The sequence below is a fragment of the Hemitrygon akajei genome, chromosome 6 (genome assembly GCF_048418815.1).
Source record: "Hemitrygon akajei chromosome 6, sHemAka1.3, whole genome shotgun sequence".
Taxonomy (NCBI): domain Eukaryota; kingdom Metazoa; phylum Chordata; class Chondrichthyes; order Myliobatiformes; family Dasyatidae; genus Hemitrygon; species Hemitrygon akajei.
Window position 1 is genome coordinate 69,797,204 of NC_133129.1, and position 15,517 is coordinate 69,812,720.

The 15,517-nt window shown below is 35.3% G+C and overlaps 1 protein-coding gene across 5 annotated transcripts in view; it reads right to left on the reverse strand.

Annotated features, from left to right (window-relative positions):
• Positions 1 to 305: 305 nt before the first annotated feature.
• ptbp3 (polypyrimidine tract binding protein 3) overlaps positions 306 to 15,517 on the reverse strand; it is a 75,769-nt gene continuing 60,557 nt past the window's right edge. For 3 of the 5 annotated variants that reach the window (XM_073048603.1, XM_073048602.1, XM_073048601.1), the window contains 8 exons: positions 13,491 to 13,592; positions 13,046 to 13,120; positions 12,436 to 12,572; positions 10,151 to 10,184; positions 9,743 to 9,835; positions 8,106 to 8,322; positions 7,288 to 7,365; positions 306 to 3,013 (listed from right to left, as the gene is read on the reverse strand). In XM_073048603.1, the coding sequence (XP_072904704.1) occupies positions 2,881 to 3,013; positions 7,288 to 7,365; positions 8,106 to 8,322; positions 9,743 to 9,835; positions 10,151 to 10,184; positions 12,436 to 12,572; positions 13,046 to 13,120; positions 13,491 to 13,592 (869 nt within the window). In that variant the 3' untranslated portion in view covers positions 306 to 2,880. The remainder of the gene's footprint in view (positions 3,014 to 7,287; positions 7,366 to 8,105; positions 8,323 to 9,742; positions 9,836 to 10,150; positions 10,185 to 12,435; positions 12,573 to 13,045; positions 13,121 to 13,490; positions 13,593 to 15,517) is intronic. The other 2 variants (XM_073048604.1, XM_073048605.1) reach the window with 1 other exon arrangement.

Here is a 15,517-nt window from a genome sequence, read left to right on the forward strand (position 1 = left end):
AAGAACTGCAGATGATCTAATATGTGGGATAGATAGGCACTAATGACTGCCTGTAATAATATACAAATTTCAGTGCATACCATCTCCCTCACATCCTCCCCACACTTCCCCAGTTTGGGAACCTCTGATTTAGAATAAAAGAAAAAAAGGAATTTAAAAGCGTTAGACAAAGAGGCAGGAAGATCAAAGAGGTGTCATGACATTTATTGAAAGCATGCTACAATTAGAGGAAAGATCATCAAGGCCATACAAGTGTACACAACGAAAGAAATGGAACACTTTACACAGACACATGCAATAAACAATTAGAAAATATTATTTTTAATATTTCATTATCTGTGCATTAAAAACAAATCTCAACAGAAATGGAATCCATTTTGTTTCTTCCACTTTTGACACAAACTGCTTTACAAATGAAACCTGGTACTGTTGCTTATCAAAATATACAAGACAATCAATGTTTTCATATAAAAACCAGTTTGTACTTTTACTTGTTCCCAAAAACCTCATTAAAAAAAAGTTGTTTAAATATTTACAGCATTTTCACTTTGTCTGCTGAACATTCTTACAAACTCAAAAAGGCAGGAATTTTAAGAACAGATCAAGTACATGAAGGAACAGGGAGGAAAGCCTATATACCTGCTGATGACTGAATGTCATAAGGGAAGCAGCTTGAAAGAGTTTAAATATTTCACAGAAAATGCTACAACCTTTTTTCCAACTACTCAGGTAGAAGCATTCCAATGACATTCTACAAACAAAACTGCAGGTCTCAAACCTAGTCATACAGGGTGCTGAATGTAGGCGACACCCCCCATGACTGAATGTATGCATTTACATGTCTGATATTGACCTAGAGTACATCACAAATCTGGGATACCAACTGCGTATATCTCCCTATTCTGTGTCATACAATGGTAAGTTTTTAAATTTGGGGGGGGGGGGGGGAGTGACACCTCACTGTGTCAGTCTATTTAACTCTCTTAATGGAAATTTCACCAGCACTTAGACAATGATGCAACTCACATTGAGGATGAGCCCATGTTAATTAATTCAGCACAGAGTACAAGTCTTTCACTGTTATGAATGCTACACTATTGTTCAGTATTTAAGAACAAAGGCATAATGCAGCACCCTTTAAACTGAAGTAGGGAATGGTGAAAACAGAATTGCAACTTTGGTAGATTTCTGGCTCAGGGCACCAAATTTGTTGGTGAAGAAATTACTGTGCAATTCTGGAAGATTCTTTTAAGACACTTCTTTTATGAAGTGGTTCAATGCTCAGCATGACAGTGCTGAAAAAAATCCGATTTAGTACAAGTTAGTGACCTTTAGTGTTCTCTCTTTCAAGCCTGGTGCAAACTAAACACCTCTTTGCAAAGGAAAAACAAATTATTCTATTTCTCTCATTCTGCCTCCTTTTATATTTGAAACTACATTCACATTTCTATTTTAGCTTTAAAGACAAAAAGTTAAATGGGAGGGAACAGAAAATAAACTGACTATTGAAGGCACATAAACTTTGGTCCTTTTTTCTCTCTGAAACCCTGAAATAAAAGCTTGTATTCCCTATTTTAGTGAATCATTCACTATTTTCTTCTTTTCTGTCAAGTGTGTACTCCTTCAGAATTCCACTTGAATGGGACTAAAAAGTCTTGTATTTAATAAATCAATAGTTCTAACCATGGTTTAGTTGCAGCTTTGCAATGTCTGTGTAGCTCTGAAGTATTCTTTCAGAATGGAAGAGTTAAAGATGTTTTCTAGACTTGCAGTTAGTCCAGCGATCATTCAATAAAACAAAAGCCTAATGCAAATTGCTGGATATTTAGCTAGAGTCTAACAAAATCACATTAAAAAAAACACATGTTCAGAGAGGACTTAAAGTACCTACACTGAAACATTCAAAAGCCAAAAATTCCCTCAAAACAAAAGCCAACATTTAACATTCTTAAACTTAACAGCTACAGTTTGAAATAAATGAAATATTCAAAGATATCATAAAAAACTTTAGCACACAGATAAGATAATGAAGCCATTTGCATCTTGTAGATCAAGGGAAAGGAAAGCAAAAAAAAAATTTCAGGCATTTTCAACTGGTTAAACTTATTCAATTATGCCTCCTGCAGCAGCTTTGTTGTAGCACATCTGCAGCCCTTGACTGGGATGGAAACAACATGGATCAGCAGTCTGCCTGATGAGGAAGAAAATTTGTTATTCCCATCTGTGTACTAAATTGTAATTCAAATCTAAGCATGTAGCAGATTTTCCAACATCGCCAAATGTGTAAAGAAAATTACCTAAAACCTACAATGACAAAAGGTCCCTTTTAAAAGAATCCATAATATACTGAAGAAAATGCAGAAAAAAGCTTCTAATCTAATTGGTAAACGGATAATAAGGCACATGATAATTAAACAAGTACACAGTAAATAATTGATTTTTTTCATATCTTCAGTGGTATGAAAACCCATGATGTTTAATCTCCCCCTGCCAAGAAAATTACTAAAATATTTGTTTTTAAAGTGTGACAATCATGTAGATCAAACCTGATTTTTTCCCCTTTCCCAAGATTGTAAACTTCTGGAAAAAAAATTCTCAATCACTAAACCAGCCACTAACAGGTGAATAAACATGTATGGCTGCTGATTGCTTGCAACAAACCTGCACTTATGGAAAAAAAATAAAGAAAACTGGTATAAATTGAAGTCAACAGATAGATAAAAGGAAAGTCACTCAAGATGAGAAACTCCACTTTTTGTGTCCCACTTAAATCATTAATCTAAACATCTCTTGCAGGCATGGTTGGTCATTGGTTTTCAGTCTCTGTCTGAATGCTATCTTACCACCTGTGTGGTCCCCAGTCTATAATGAAAAGAATTATTAAATTGTGGATTTAGAAAAGGACACTCTGAGATGGTGATTTTCTCCAAGGTCATGATTATGAAGGTCAATGAGGGCCTGGATTGCTTCTTCAAGACTGTCTAACTGGATAAGGGCCATCTTACGGTCTTTCCTGCAATACAAAGAAAATAATTCAAATGAGAGAGACTTTACAGTTCCTTAAAGGGTAGGATTCTATATGTCAATGCTCAATCTTTGGCCAAGAGGTCTAGCAAATAACTTCCTACAATGTTTTTTAATTTGACATTAAGAAGTTTCAAACCTTTGCCAAGATGCCATGGAAAAGATTTGATACTTGCCAAAAAAAAAACCAAATTGAAAGCAATCTACCATCAATCAAGGGAAGAGCAACATACTGGATGAATTCCTCCATCAATAACTATTAGGAATTATTACAGTTTTATAGTACAGAAGCAGTATTGGTAATGTTCTGTTTTGTATTGCATTTAAATACACAATTTGTTACTCAATTAAACTTTTTTAAAAATATACCTTTTTCACTATTTCCATGAAACTTTGGTTAATGGGGTAGGCGCTTAACTGGGCCAAAATGTACTGGTTCCCATGTATCCTCAGTAACCAAAATCCATTGTAATAGTTAATGGTCCAATAAATATTTACAAAGTATTAATAAGCAACTTCAGAGTACTGAGAAATAAATCCTTAAGCATTGTACTCAAATTATTGCATGCCAAAAAATTGGGATGTATTTTTTTTAAAAACTGACAAATTTGAAAAACATCTTGTGATTCTCTCTTCTGGTGATTTTGGAGTTTGAAAAAAAAAGCCATTTGGAAACAAAATTTACAAACACTTAGAAAGGAGACAAGCTCAGACACAACTTCATCATCTATCAAAGCATTAGGGCATTCCAAAGCCAGCATTTGACCCTTTGGCTTTCAAGGCCTTGTTGCTATTCAGTTTGCTAATACTACAAAATAAGACGTGATAAGGTAAGGAGGATGTTTTAAAATGGATTTAGGCTGAGTGAGTGGGCAAGAGCAAAGCAGATAAAATAATATGCATAAAACAGGAAAGCCATGTGTTTTTAAAAGCAGTAAAAGTAGACAATATTGATGCTGAGTTCCGAGTTCTTGTACACAATACACCAAAAGGAAACGGAACAATTGGACAGTCAACTGTTATGCTGATCTATATTATGAGATTTGAATAGAAGAGTAAACAAAAGATCACTTCCACCTGGTGGATTCGAGTTAATTGGAATACATGGGGACCAGAACATTTTGAACCAATTAAGCGACTGCCCCAATTAGCCAAAATTTCATGGAAATTGTTTTTTTTAAAAAGACTATAATTTACCCGAGTAACAAATTACACATTTAAATGAAATACAGAATTAGAGCATTATACCTATGCCTCTGATGTTGGTTGCCCTTCAGGTCCAATAGTAACAAGTGACCTGCGCAAGCGTGTTTTAAAAATGGAAAAGCCACTGCAGTTTCACCCTCTCAGGTCCAGGTCCAGTGGCACTAGCAGCTGTCACAAACTGGGGATGTCCTTGGTTGTAGTAGATGACCATGATTTCTTCCACACCACATCATATGTTGCAGAACCACCTTCCTGGTCTTTCAATTTCACTGTTCATCTCATCTGCTCAGACCACCAGAGGTGACTTCACATGTGACAGGCATGTCCATATATTACCGATGTATGAATGAGGCTCACCAGCTGAAGCAGTGTACTGGGTGTGGACGCCGTCACATGCAGCTAATTACCTGGAGCCACAGGTGAGAGTTGACTGTCTGGGGGGGGGGGGGGGGGGGGGGGGGCGGGGACTGGAGCAAATGAGCTCCCCAGAATGGACAAGCCCCTTCGCCCAAGTGGTACCCCTCCTTTGACACTCCATACACCTTACCACTAGAGTACCATAAAGCTATATCGGTTCCTAATAATTGTTGACAGATTAATTCATTCAGTGTACGCTGCCAGGTTCTTTCGATTGACTGTAAATGAACAAAACAGCAGACATCTAGTGTAGACAATGCACAGCCTTCATACTTTCGTATCCTCCAAATCTACATTTCCATTGTAACATTCAAGATTGATTGCCGATATCTTCAAACTCCTTGTAGTTTCTAACTTGAAGTAGCAAAATAGTTTCATTTTCACCCCTGGCCATTTATGGCATCTCTAAAACTGAATGCTCGAAACTGCAGTGAGTAAAACGGTTCTGAATTCTTATTGCTCATTCCTCACCAACAATCAGTGACAAATACCACTGTGTTTTGAAACCAAGCATACATAACTGGCACTATTTATAAACTGTTTTGCTCTAAGCATGCTGTAGTGTCTAAAGGTCACACAAGTGTACACAACTGACACGAGTTAGAAAATGTTTGGCAACATCCTGATGCCCCAATTAAGTAGCATCATGTCGTAAATGCACAAAAGGAATGCCACCATTTTCTCTATTATTTTGTTGTTTTTTTTTTTAAAAAGAGTTGTCCTAAGTAAGTGGATGCCCCGCATAACCGATGGCCCAATTAACTGGAATCCACTGTATATACATATTATGTACAGGTCTGACCTTAAAAGGATATACTTGTCATCCAAGAACTGCAACAATAATTCACTGATCTGGTTCAGAGAAATTAAGACCCAGCTAATACTTCTCTAGGGATTAGGATAGGGATTGGGAGTTGGGGAGAGTTAGGAAGAAATGAGATCTTAACCACAATCTTTTTAAGAATTTTGCAATTATTAGGCCGACCACAGGGCAAATATTTTCCCCGGCTGAGATGTCTCCAACGCAAAATAGGAAGATCATTTAGGACAGAGATTTTTAAAAAGATCATATAGAAGGTGGCGAACTGTGTGAATTCTCTAATCTGGAGGCTCAGTCATTATGTTAATTCAAAATAGAGTTTGATACATATCTGAACAGTAATATGAAATAAGGATAGGGGCATTGCTCTATCTGTGGCAATGTAGATTATGAATTTGACAAATAGCAGAAGATACTCCAAGGACCAAAAGGGACTATGGTTCCTGTTCCTTTTGAGATGGCCAGTCTCTTACCAGGAAACTGTGTTCTAATTAAAGAGAAAATATCTCAGCTTCCATTTAGTCTATCCTTGCTCACAATCTTATGTTTCAATGAAATCACTCCCTCATTCCTCTAAATCCTAGTGAGTATAAATTGTATCAATCTGTTCAACCTCTACTCAGATATTAACCCTCTATTTGAGCAAACATCCCTGTAAATCTTCTCTGCATCACCTCTAAAGCAAGCACAGAGAAAAATTTGCAAATCAGTCAGTCTTTTCCAAATCATTTTATGGTTATGCTCAGGTGCAAAAGTGCATGGATGATCTACACCTTAGATTCTTCTTCAAATCATTCACAGAAGCCTGTCTTCAGTCACTTTAATTCATTCAATCTGATCAAGATATCATGGAACAAAACATCCCAGCAGTTAAATACTGTAAACTGAAACACGAATGGGCTGTTTGTTTCTCTATCCATATCGTCCCATCTGCTGCTTACAATATTTGCATTCTGATTTCAAATGTCTAGCACATGTACTCTTCTTGATTTATACCCTACAAGGCAATATTCATTCACCGACCCTCATCACATTTCATAACCAGCAACATATTGAGATCAAACAACCAGAAGAAACAACTAGACTAACCATGTATGGAGAACGTAAAAGAGCAAACAAAAGGTATCCTACAACAAGAGGCCTCTGATGCTTCCGATGTCTTTCCACCATTTAAAGGACAGATTTGCTCCTGACCATCAGATAGGCATTTTTGGAATGAAGGGGAGACAGGGCTTTCATTTGTTTGGGGAAAATTACGTCTCAATTAATTTCAATTCCTGACCCGGATCTGGGCCGTACCTTCCAAATATCTGGACCTGACTTGCACTACCGTACTTTCTGTTTTCTATTTTCTAATCATGATTTATAATTTAAATTTTTATTATATTTACTTTGATTTGTACTTCAGGGAGCGCAAAGCGCAGAAACAAATATCACTGTGATGATTGTACGCTCTAGTATCAATTGTTTGGTGACAATAAAGTCATTTGTAATTAGTTGGAAATCACATCTGGTTGCAGATGCAATGTCCTTTCATCAATGTGGACCACAAGCCAGTTATAACTGTCATTTGACCAACATTTAATGTTTGCAAGTTTAGATAACACTGTGGGCACATTACAAATCTGTTACAGATCTTGATGGATTACATACGTAGCACCATGTAGCATATCAAATAAACAGTAGAAATATCATAGGATTGGCACATACAGCAATATGAGAAATCTGCAAATAGTGAACATACCTACTCAACCTTGCCAACCAACTGGTTAACATTAAACAGATTATGTACAGAACCTGTGGTACAATAGAGGACTTACAGAAAAAACTTGAAGGCTTTCACTGAGAATCCAGCACTTTCAAAAAGGTTCTTCAGGTCCTCATCTGTGATTGAAGGTCTATAAATGAACAGAAACACTTTCTTGTATACAATACATTAAGGTAGAAACTTTCTAAATTCATGAAATGTCAAATGCATATGCAATTACTAAAGAAAAACAGTGCATGTGTGACTAAAGCTTCAAAATTGTTTTATGATTCATAATTAGTGAATTACATATACAAGTCAAGGTTGATCAATAGCGATACTACATTAATTCAAATACAGGCTTTGGATGCCAGCTATACAAAACCAACACGAATATATGGTTTTGGCTTACTATGCTGCTGAACATATAGATGTACAAATCACATACAAATTAACTTACGATGCTTGGACATGGCAGTGCACAATAACCAGCATCAGGCCAAAAGAAAATGTTGAATGAATTCTTTCAGTGTTAAGAGTGAATCAGAATTATGAAGATTTAGAAACAGGAAACCAATCCAAGGGATAAATTTGCTCTGCAGTAGCTCTGACAGTGCAATGCAACTCATCTGGGATAAACTGCATTTCAGACCAAGCAGTTAAGTCACAACACTGCAAAGTAATCATGCTGGAAATACTTCAGCCCTAGAATCTGCCTGAACAAATCTGAAAGGCTGATTAAGAAAGCAATTTTCAAAGATTGGTAATTAATTAACCCACTGTATAATGCAGTATTTTATTAGAATTATTCCTCAATTATTCTTCCACGTCAATGGGCTGCTTTCATATATGCTTTGAGTTCTTTATTAGACATCCATTTGAGCTACTCACGGAATGTTTGAGAGATGTAGGGTGGATGATGGAGGGAAAATATTCTGAAAGTTCTTAGACCCTGGTTTCTTGAAGCGATGAAGTGGAGAATTGCTGTAATCCTTTGTCAGACCCTGATCTTCTTGTCCTTCCCGAGGAAGCTGGACCATCTGGTGCTTTGACAACGTCACACGCAAAACTCGGCCATGCACTTTCTGCCCATTAAGATGGCTCATGGCTGGACAGAATAGAACATTTGTATTTGTAACTCAACATAAAAGAAACACTACCCAACATAATTTTTCAAGTCAACAGAAAGGGTTTGGGCATCTGTTTTAATTAACTTGAAACAACTGAAATTTAAGAAGCAATTAAGCCAAATTGTTTTAATAATAGTTTATTAAAAATGTTGAAGTTCCATCTACAATGCTACATTATAAATGCAAGAGGTTCTGCAGAATGCAAAACCCTCCTTCCCTTCTCCCCACATTTTTATTCTGGTGTCTTCCCCCTTTTTCAGTTCTGAAGAAGGGCCTTGGCCCGAAGCTTCGACTGTTTTCATTATTTCCATAGATGCTGCCTGACCTGCTGTGTTCCCCCAGAATTTCATGTGTATTACATTGTTTAGTGCTATCCTGCAGAGTACATTCATTTTAGTATCTGTGGTCTGAAGTGTAAACACTTAGTTACTTATGCTTCTATTATTTGCAAAGAAAAGCCACTCAGGTTGCATCTGCTGTGTCTTTAAGTTAGTGCAATTCCCCATCTTGTACTGACACTTTCAGCAGTGAAACTTTGATTTCAGTGGCACACAACCCCACTATGAAGTGAAACACCAACAATATGTAATAAAAGAACTGCAACATACATATTAGTGAAGATGCCCAAAAGCACACTTGCTCCTGAAAATACATCCAAACATAAAAGTACCAATATAATAACCATGTGCTGCAAAGACTGAAAATTTGTATTGAAAAATGCTAAAGTCAGCAAAGATGCTGGATTCAAATCAAAGTAAATGCAAAGAAAATATGAATAGAATGAACAACATGAACAGAATTTGCAAATCATAGATTGGGCAATAATTAAGATGTTGATCTTGGAGTTCAGGTTGGAGAAGAAAATAGTATAGATTAGTGACTTCAAGATGGCAATGTGCTTTTATTAAGACTTCTGAATTCAACAAAGACTAAGACAAAAAGCATTCCAGTACAGTTAAAGTTTCATACTTTCAAATTTAAGCTTTTGATGATTGTTTTGGTTTTGGCATACCCTCAAAAGGGAGAAATGTAAAACTATCAAGCAACACATAAATGAATATTTATCAAAATTGGTGAACCTATAGAATGTGCAAAAAAAATTGTTAGCACTCAGCTTACAGCTTTATGAACAGATTTTTGAAAAAGCTTTATTTTTATCTGTCTGTTATAGTTTAATTAATAGTAAAACAATGAATACACATTAAGCAACAGGATGCATCTCTTTAAAAATTCCAGAATTATTGTTATTTATTTATTAATCAATGATAACTTCTGTTCAAAATTACCACGTATATAAGATTTTTTTAAAAATTATCATAAATTTGGGCATAGGCTCTCAAAATGATTTGCCACCTGTGATTTAGATGAAATACTACTAAGATATTTGTTAACCCTTACCTAGCTGAGCTTGGTTTGCATCTGCCATCTGTATTAAGGCATTTTCTTTTTTATTGAACAGTATCTTCACACGATGCACATCACCATAAACTCCTTTAGTATGACCAAAGAAAAAAAAACTGTTTCAATTTTATATGGATGAGACACTTCAACAGCAATTAAACAAGAGCTTAAATGGAGACAAAAATTGCAGGAAGGATTATAAAAAAATTAAACACTGAAAAAGACATGTGCACGTTTTAACAAATGCTACACTGCAAAAGTAAAAACACCAAGTAGCTCATGCATTTAATATTTAGCAAAATTCATTGACAGCATAGATGCAAGATTCTGTTGAAGGATTAAAATATCAACTTAAAATAATGCAAAATAATTCATAATAAAATAGCAGTGGAAATGACAACATACCAAAGAGAATGAACAGCCAGTGAGGTGAAACCTTCTGCAGTAGGGGGAACAAAACAAGTCAGCACAAGATGTAAACATCAAGTCCCCCGTATCGAAGAGTTTCAGCATTACAGTTGAAGGCCAGTTTGATCCATAGAGAATTCGTTTTGATCACAACAAAAAAGTAAAGGAGGTTCAAATGCAGTAGATGTGCCGTTTTGGGAAAGTTTGTTGATTTGTCAAGTTTTGGAAAAATGATGGAATAACGAAGCAGGACAATGAGGGGGGGGAAAAGAAAGAAACATTATAAAGTCAGTAAATAAACGTTCAAAGCATATAAAAGTATTATCCCTCTTTCACCCCTCCACAGCGCACTTATGTAGATGAGTTGAAAACCTTTCCTAACTTATAGTAAGACAGTAATGATGCAAAAAAAAAGCCAACTTATTTCATTGCTTTTGGTTTTCATTCCAGATGTAACCAAAAATCGACCAAAGAGAAATTCAAGGCTAATTGAGTATATTTATGATATCCATTTATTTTTGTTTATTCAAAATAATTGCAGAAAACAGCATTAGAATTTTTCCTAAAATTTAGATGTGCTCGAGAGCATTACTTTCAAAATTAAAAGATTAATCCAGGGTCAAATAAAACGGCACCATCAAAAATATATGCATCTTCTCTCACTACCTGCTGCACATCAGGTAGCAATATTTTCCCATTTTAACAAAAGGTATTTTTGGTGGCAGTTGCTTTACTCAAGGAAATGTATAATGCAAGCCAAACATCTCAAACTATTAATTTTACTCAGAATTCTTTAGAAAAAACAATTGCACTAAATTTGATATGACATTTGATCAATCTCCTACATAATGATTCAAAGATTACATTTAATGTCAAAAATAAAACAAATTACTGTAAATAAGGAGTTGCTTATGAAAATATTTTCGTTTGAACTTCAAAAGAAAAAAATTAAAAGGCAGAGCGAATCTCTATTAAAGTAAATGCACAGTTTAGAATATGGGAATTGACTTGTTTTCAGTCACCTAGGGTTGTAAGACTCAACTGTAATGGGAAAGTTGCACTGTGGAATAGAAAAAAAAAGCATATACCATGAAGATGTAACATCCATGTTCCATGAAAAAGTTTGAGAACAGAATATGAATACATATAAGCATGCATACATTTAGGTAATAAGTGCCCTGAAAAGTCACCAAATCAATAGATGGATAATAATTATAAATATTTAACAGTAACAACTTCTGACAAATCCTTGACTAGTATGAAAGCACTGCAGATCGAGTCAAATCTTCATTCCTATTTCATTAAAATCATAATGGTGCAAGAAGATATTGGGCAGTTTCATTTTTATACCACAGGATATGAGCATCCCTGGCAAGTTCAGTATTTACTAGTACTCAACGCAAGAACATTTAATATGAGAAATCCCCTAATGATGTTAAAGTGAGATGGCATTAAATATCTGTGTTTGCCAGGTGGTACATAGGCAGCTTGATATTTGTGGAAAGTAATTTTGGTTACATTTGGCTAGGCTTTGCCAGTCTCATTATTTTGCTAAAATATGCTGCACTGGTTGTTGATTTGCTTTAAATTCCAGTACAATGAGCTGCCAAAAGGTTTTCAAAGCCTTATCAAATACATAGTTGACAATATCAACCAATATACAAGCATAATGACCTAGACTAATTTAAATACAATTAAACAGTCAAAAGCACATACTTGATAATGATGTCTAATGATGTCATACTTGATAATAAATGACAATTAGGTTCCCTCAACTTTTCTATGTTACTATATTAATTCTGCAGAGCACTGGAATGTATCATATATTTATAAATGGTGTAAAACCACCACAGATTATAGAGAGAGCCCTAAGCAAAAATGCTGCCCTGGTGCTGACTGGCACTCAGCAGAGAGTATTGGCTTTTGTTGTAGCTAATGGAAATTAAAAGACCTCAAAACTACAAGCCAAAACTAAATACTTGCAGTCAAAAACTGAGTCATAAATTTAGTCCTGATTACTTAAAACTGGAATGTGTTAAGTGTAGATTCTCAGGATTGTAACATATTCTTACATGTCTCCTTCAAGAAGCCATCATTAATTTCCAATTCTTCCAAATGAACAGCTTTGCTGTAGCCACATCATTCTAAACTCAAATATTACTTTGATAAATTTCAACATACAAATCAGAACCCAAGTTATACTTTAGCAAAAATCATTTCAAATTATAAAACAGCATCTGCAAAGGAGTGGAGAAATTGCAATAAATAATGATGGCACCAACCTCAGGATTTAGGTTGCTGACCAGTAAGACTGAATTTACTGCTGGGCCCATTCCATGCATTGCTAGACGACCTCCTACTGCAGCTTGTGGAAGGCCAAGATGTCCAAGTCCTCCTGGGATTCCTTGCATAGAAAGGCCTGGAAACAAAAAGGACTTTAGCATTAAATGTGTCAGGTGCATAATAAACAAATGCCACACAAAATACAAGACCAATATAAAGTCTATATTTGATAATTATTTTCTTCCACATCTTTAAAGCTGCTAACTCAATGAAATAGTTACCATCTAGAATCTCACAATAAATGCACAATAAAACATTCAGGTCTATAGCTGGAAAACGACAGAAGCCACATCATCCTAAATATGCACTTATTAATAGAGAATTGATACACAGATGATGATGATGCCCATGTTAGGAGAAAGGTAAAATTCCAATGAAGCATCTAAAAATGATCTTCCAGCATTCAACATTTGCCCAGGTTTTAAAAAAATTCAGCTCTTTAAAGTTGCTATTCCATAAAAGGTATTCCCCAAATTGCTGACTATAAATAGGAATATTATAAACTGCTAATTCATTGAAGTCCATCACCAATGACTGGAGCTCACTAACCTGCAGCTTGAGGGAAGCCAACAGCAGGCCCAAATCCACCAGCACCATAAGGACTGGAAATGATACCTGGTGCACCTATCAAAAGTTAATTAAGTTAGAGTTACTTAAATCACATATCCTACTTTACTTCTTAACAGTCCTTTCTCTTTTAGAATCAATGCACTAATGTTTTAAAAAAACTGCTTAAATTACTTTTCTACAATGGAGTAGCAGTTCCTTGCTTTACTGTATTTACGTAGTAGATTACATATGCAATCAAGTGTTGCCAGCTACAACTTCCACTTGCAATTGAAAGAAAACCTCATATAGGGATCATTTACAAAGATTATTCTAGAAATGTAGAGCTTTTGCACACAATATTTAATTCACCTACATTGAAACTGCCTTTGAAATGATAATTACACAACAAAATGAAAACATTCCACTGATAAATCAGCATATTTACTCCAGATTGAGTGTTGTTGCCATTCACTCCCACTCCCTTTCTTCAGCCAATTCAGTTCATATTCAGAGAAAGGTCTGATCGAGTAGGACATACAATTATTTCCTCATGAAGCAAAGAGAAAAACAATCAATTCTAAATGATTGCTGCATGTACAGGTTTGTGCTATGGGAAATGCTACCAAAGGTATTCATATGACACAAAATCCCTGAACTCCTTGTTCAGAAGCAATATATCTTTTTGCAACAAATTTCTTGACAAACAGGAAAAAATCACGCATTTAAAAAAAATCACTGAATGATTATATCCATAAGGTATCAAGTCACTAGTGATGCAAAAAAAAAAATCAAACAGCACCTTTTCTAACACTAATAAAGCAAAATAGCAAAATTTGGTTTGGGTCTCCTGATTACTTATCCAAAAATACTGTTCTGATATCATCAGTTCAGATTCAATCCTAAGCATTCAAACTTGGCATAAAGTACACCTTTGGGGCCTGGGGAGGGAGCACTCCCACCTACATACAGTCTGTCAGTAATTTAGCAACCAAGGACAGACTCTTTTCATCTAAAATTGTCACAGTTCAAAGACAAATGGGAATGGCAAATGAAACATTATTACAGCCTTTTCCAGTGTTAAAAAAATACCCCCATCCTGATCTTCAGTTAACTGCTTGTAATTCGATCACAACAAAAATAACTACATTTATTAAGTACAGCTGACTTGACCCCAAAAATTGGAACGGCAATAACAATTCAACTGTGTTTTAACTTACTTGCTGTGATGCACTAAAAGGGGATACAATCCAGTCAATTCAATCCCTTAACTCAGTGTAAACTCAATTTCTGACTAGCTCAGCAGGTGCACATTTAAGTTGTTTGCCAATCACAAAAGACATTGCTTCAAAATTAACAAAGTTACAAATTGGTTGGTCACCTATCATCCCTGACATATTGCCTCAATAGCATACAAATGTTTTCTCTTGAAATTAATTTTTGGTATAACTGTCTAAAGTTACAAAATCCATCTGCTAGTTTTACCAAAAAGAGATACCCTTAATACTTGATTATAATTTCAAGTACAAGAAAAGCTGTTGGTTACAAATAATTAAAAGGGTAGCCTGTCTTTTCAAACACCCTCCCTCCAACATTCTTTGGAAAGAAATATTAATCAATGCCTGTAATACTTAAAGGAACTTGGGAATATTGAATATGAAAAAAAAACATTTGACTCGAGACATTTAGTATCTAATTCAAAGAACACATTAATTGTTGATGCAATGAACCTCAAACAATATGAACATCTACTATTTTTGTTTTTGAACAAGTTGCTAAAACCTATACATGCTTGTACAATGGCCAAGTGCAAATACCCTCTCAAAAACTGTCAACTGGCAAACACATGTCCTTTTGCTATATACAACCTTAATGCATAGTTTTCTATCTCTTGATACATCCAAACCACACAAGGAAATTGCCCAAATAACTTAATTGCAAGGATCTCCCTACTATTCTAACTACATTAAACCTGCTGAGATAGTTCTCTGTATTTACTAAATGTCACTCAGACTTTTAGTAAATACACAAAATCAAACAAATAGTGCTTTATAAAGCAAAAATTTGCTGTTTAATATGCATTTAATATTAACTATCCTTCCTTTAGAGCATCTAAGATAATCTTATGCACAGTATTCCAGGGCAACTGCCCCCTAAAAATGTCAATTTAAAAGTTCCATGTTTCTTTGGGAGACAATTTGTTACAGTCAATTCATGCAATACAAGTCAGTATGAATACTGATCAACAGGCTGGTTGGTACAGGCCTTTTGCGATACAGATCGTACATCTTACAAGTTCTGTAAGAGATTGAGAGACACAAGTTATTGAGACAACAGAAGGGAAGTTAACATTTGCTACTGTTTAGCCCATTATGCCTTTGCCAGCCTTCTGGAAAGATTTGCCATTGAACAGCACACTGAAACTTTACCTCCCGGTTTGTGAATTTTACTGAAGTAACTAAAGATCCAACTTTT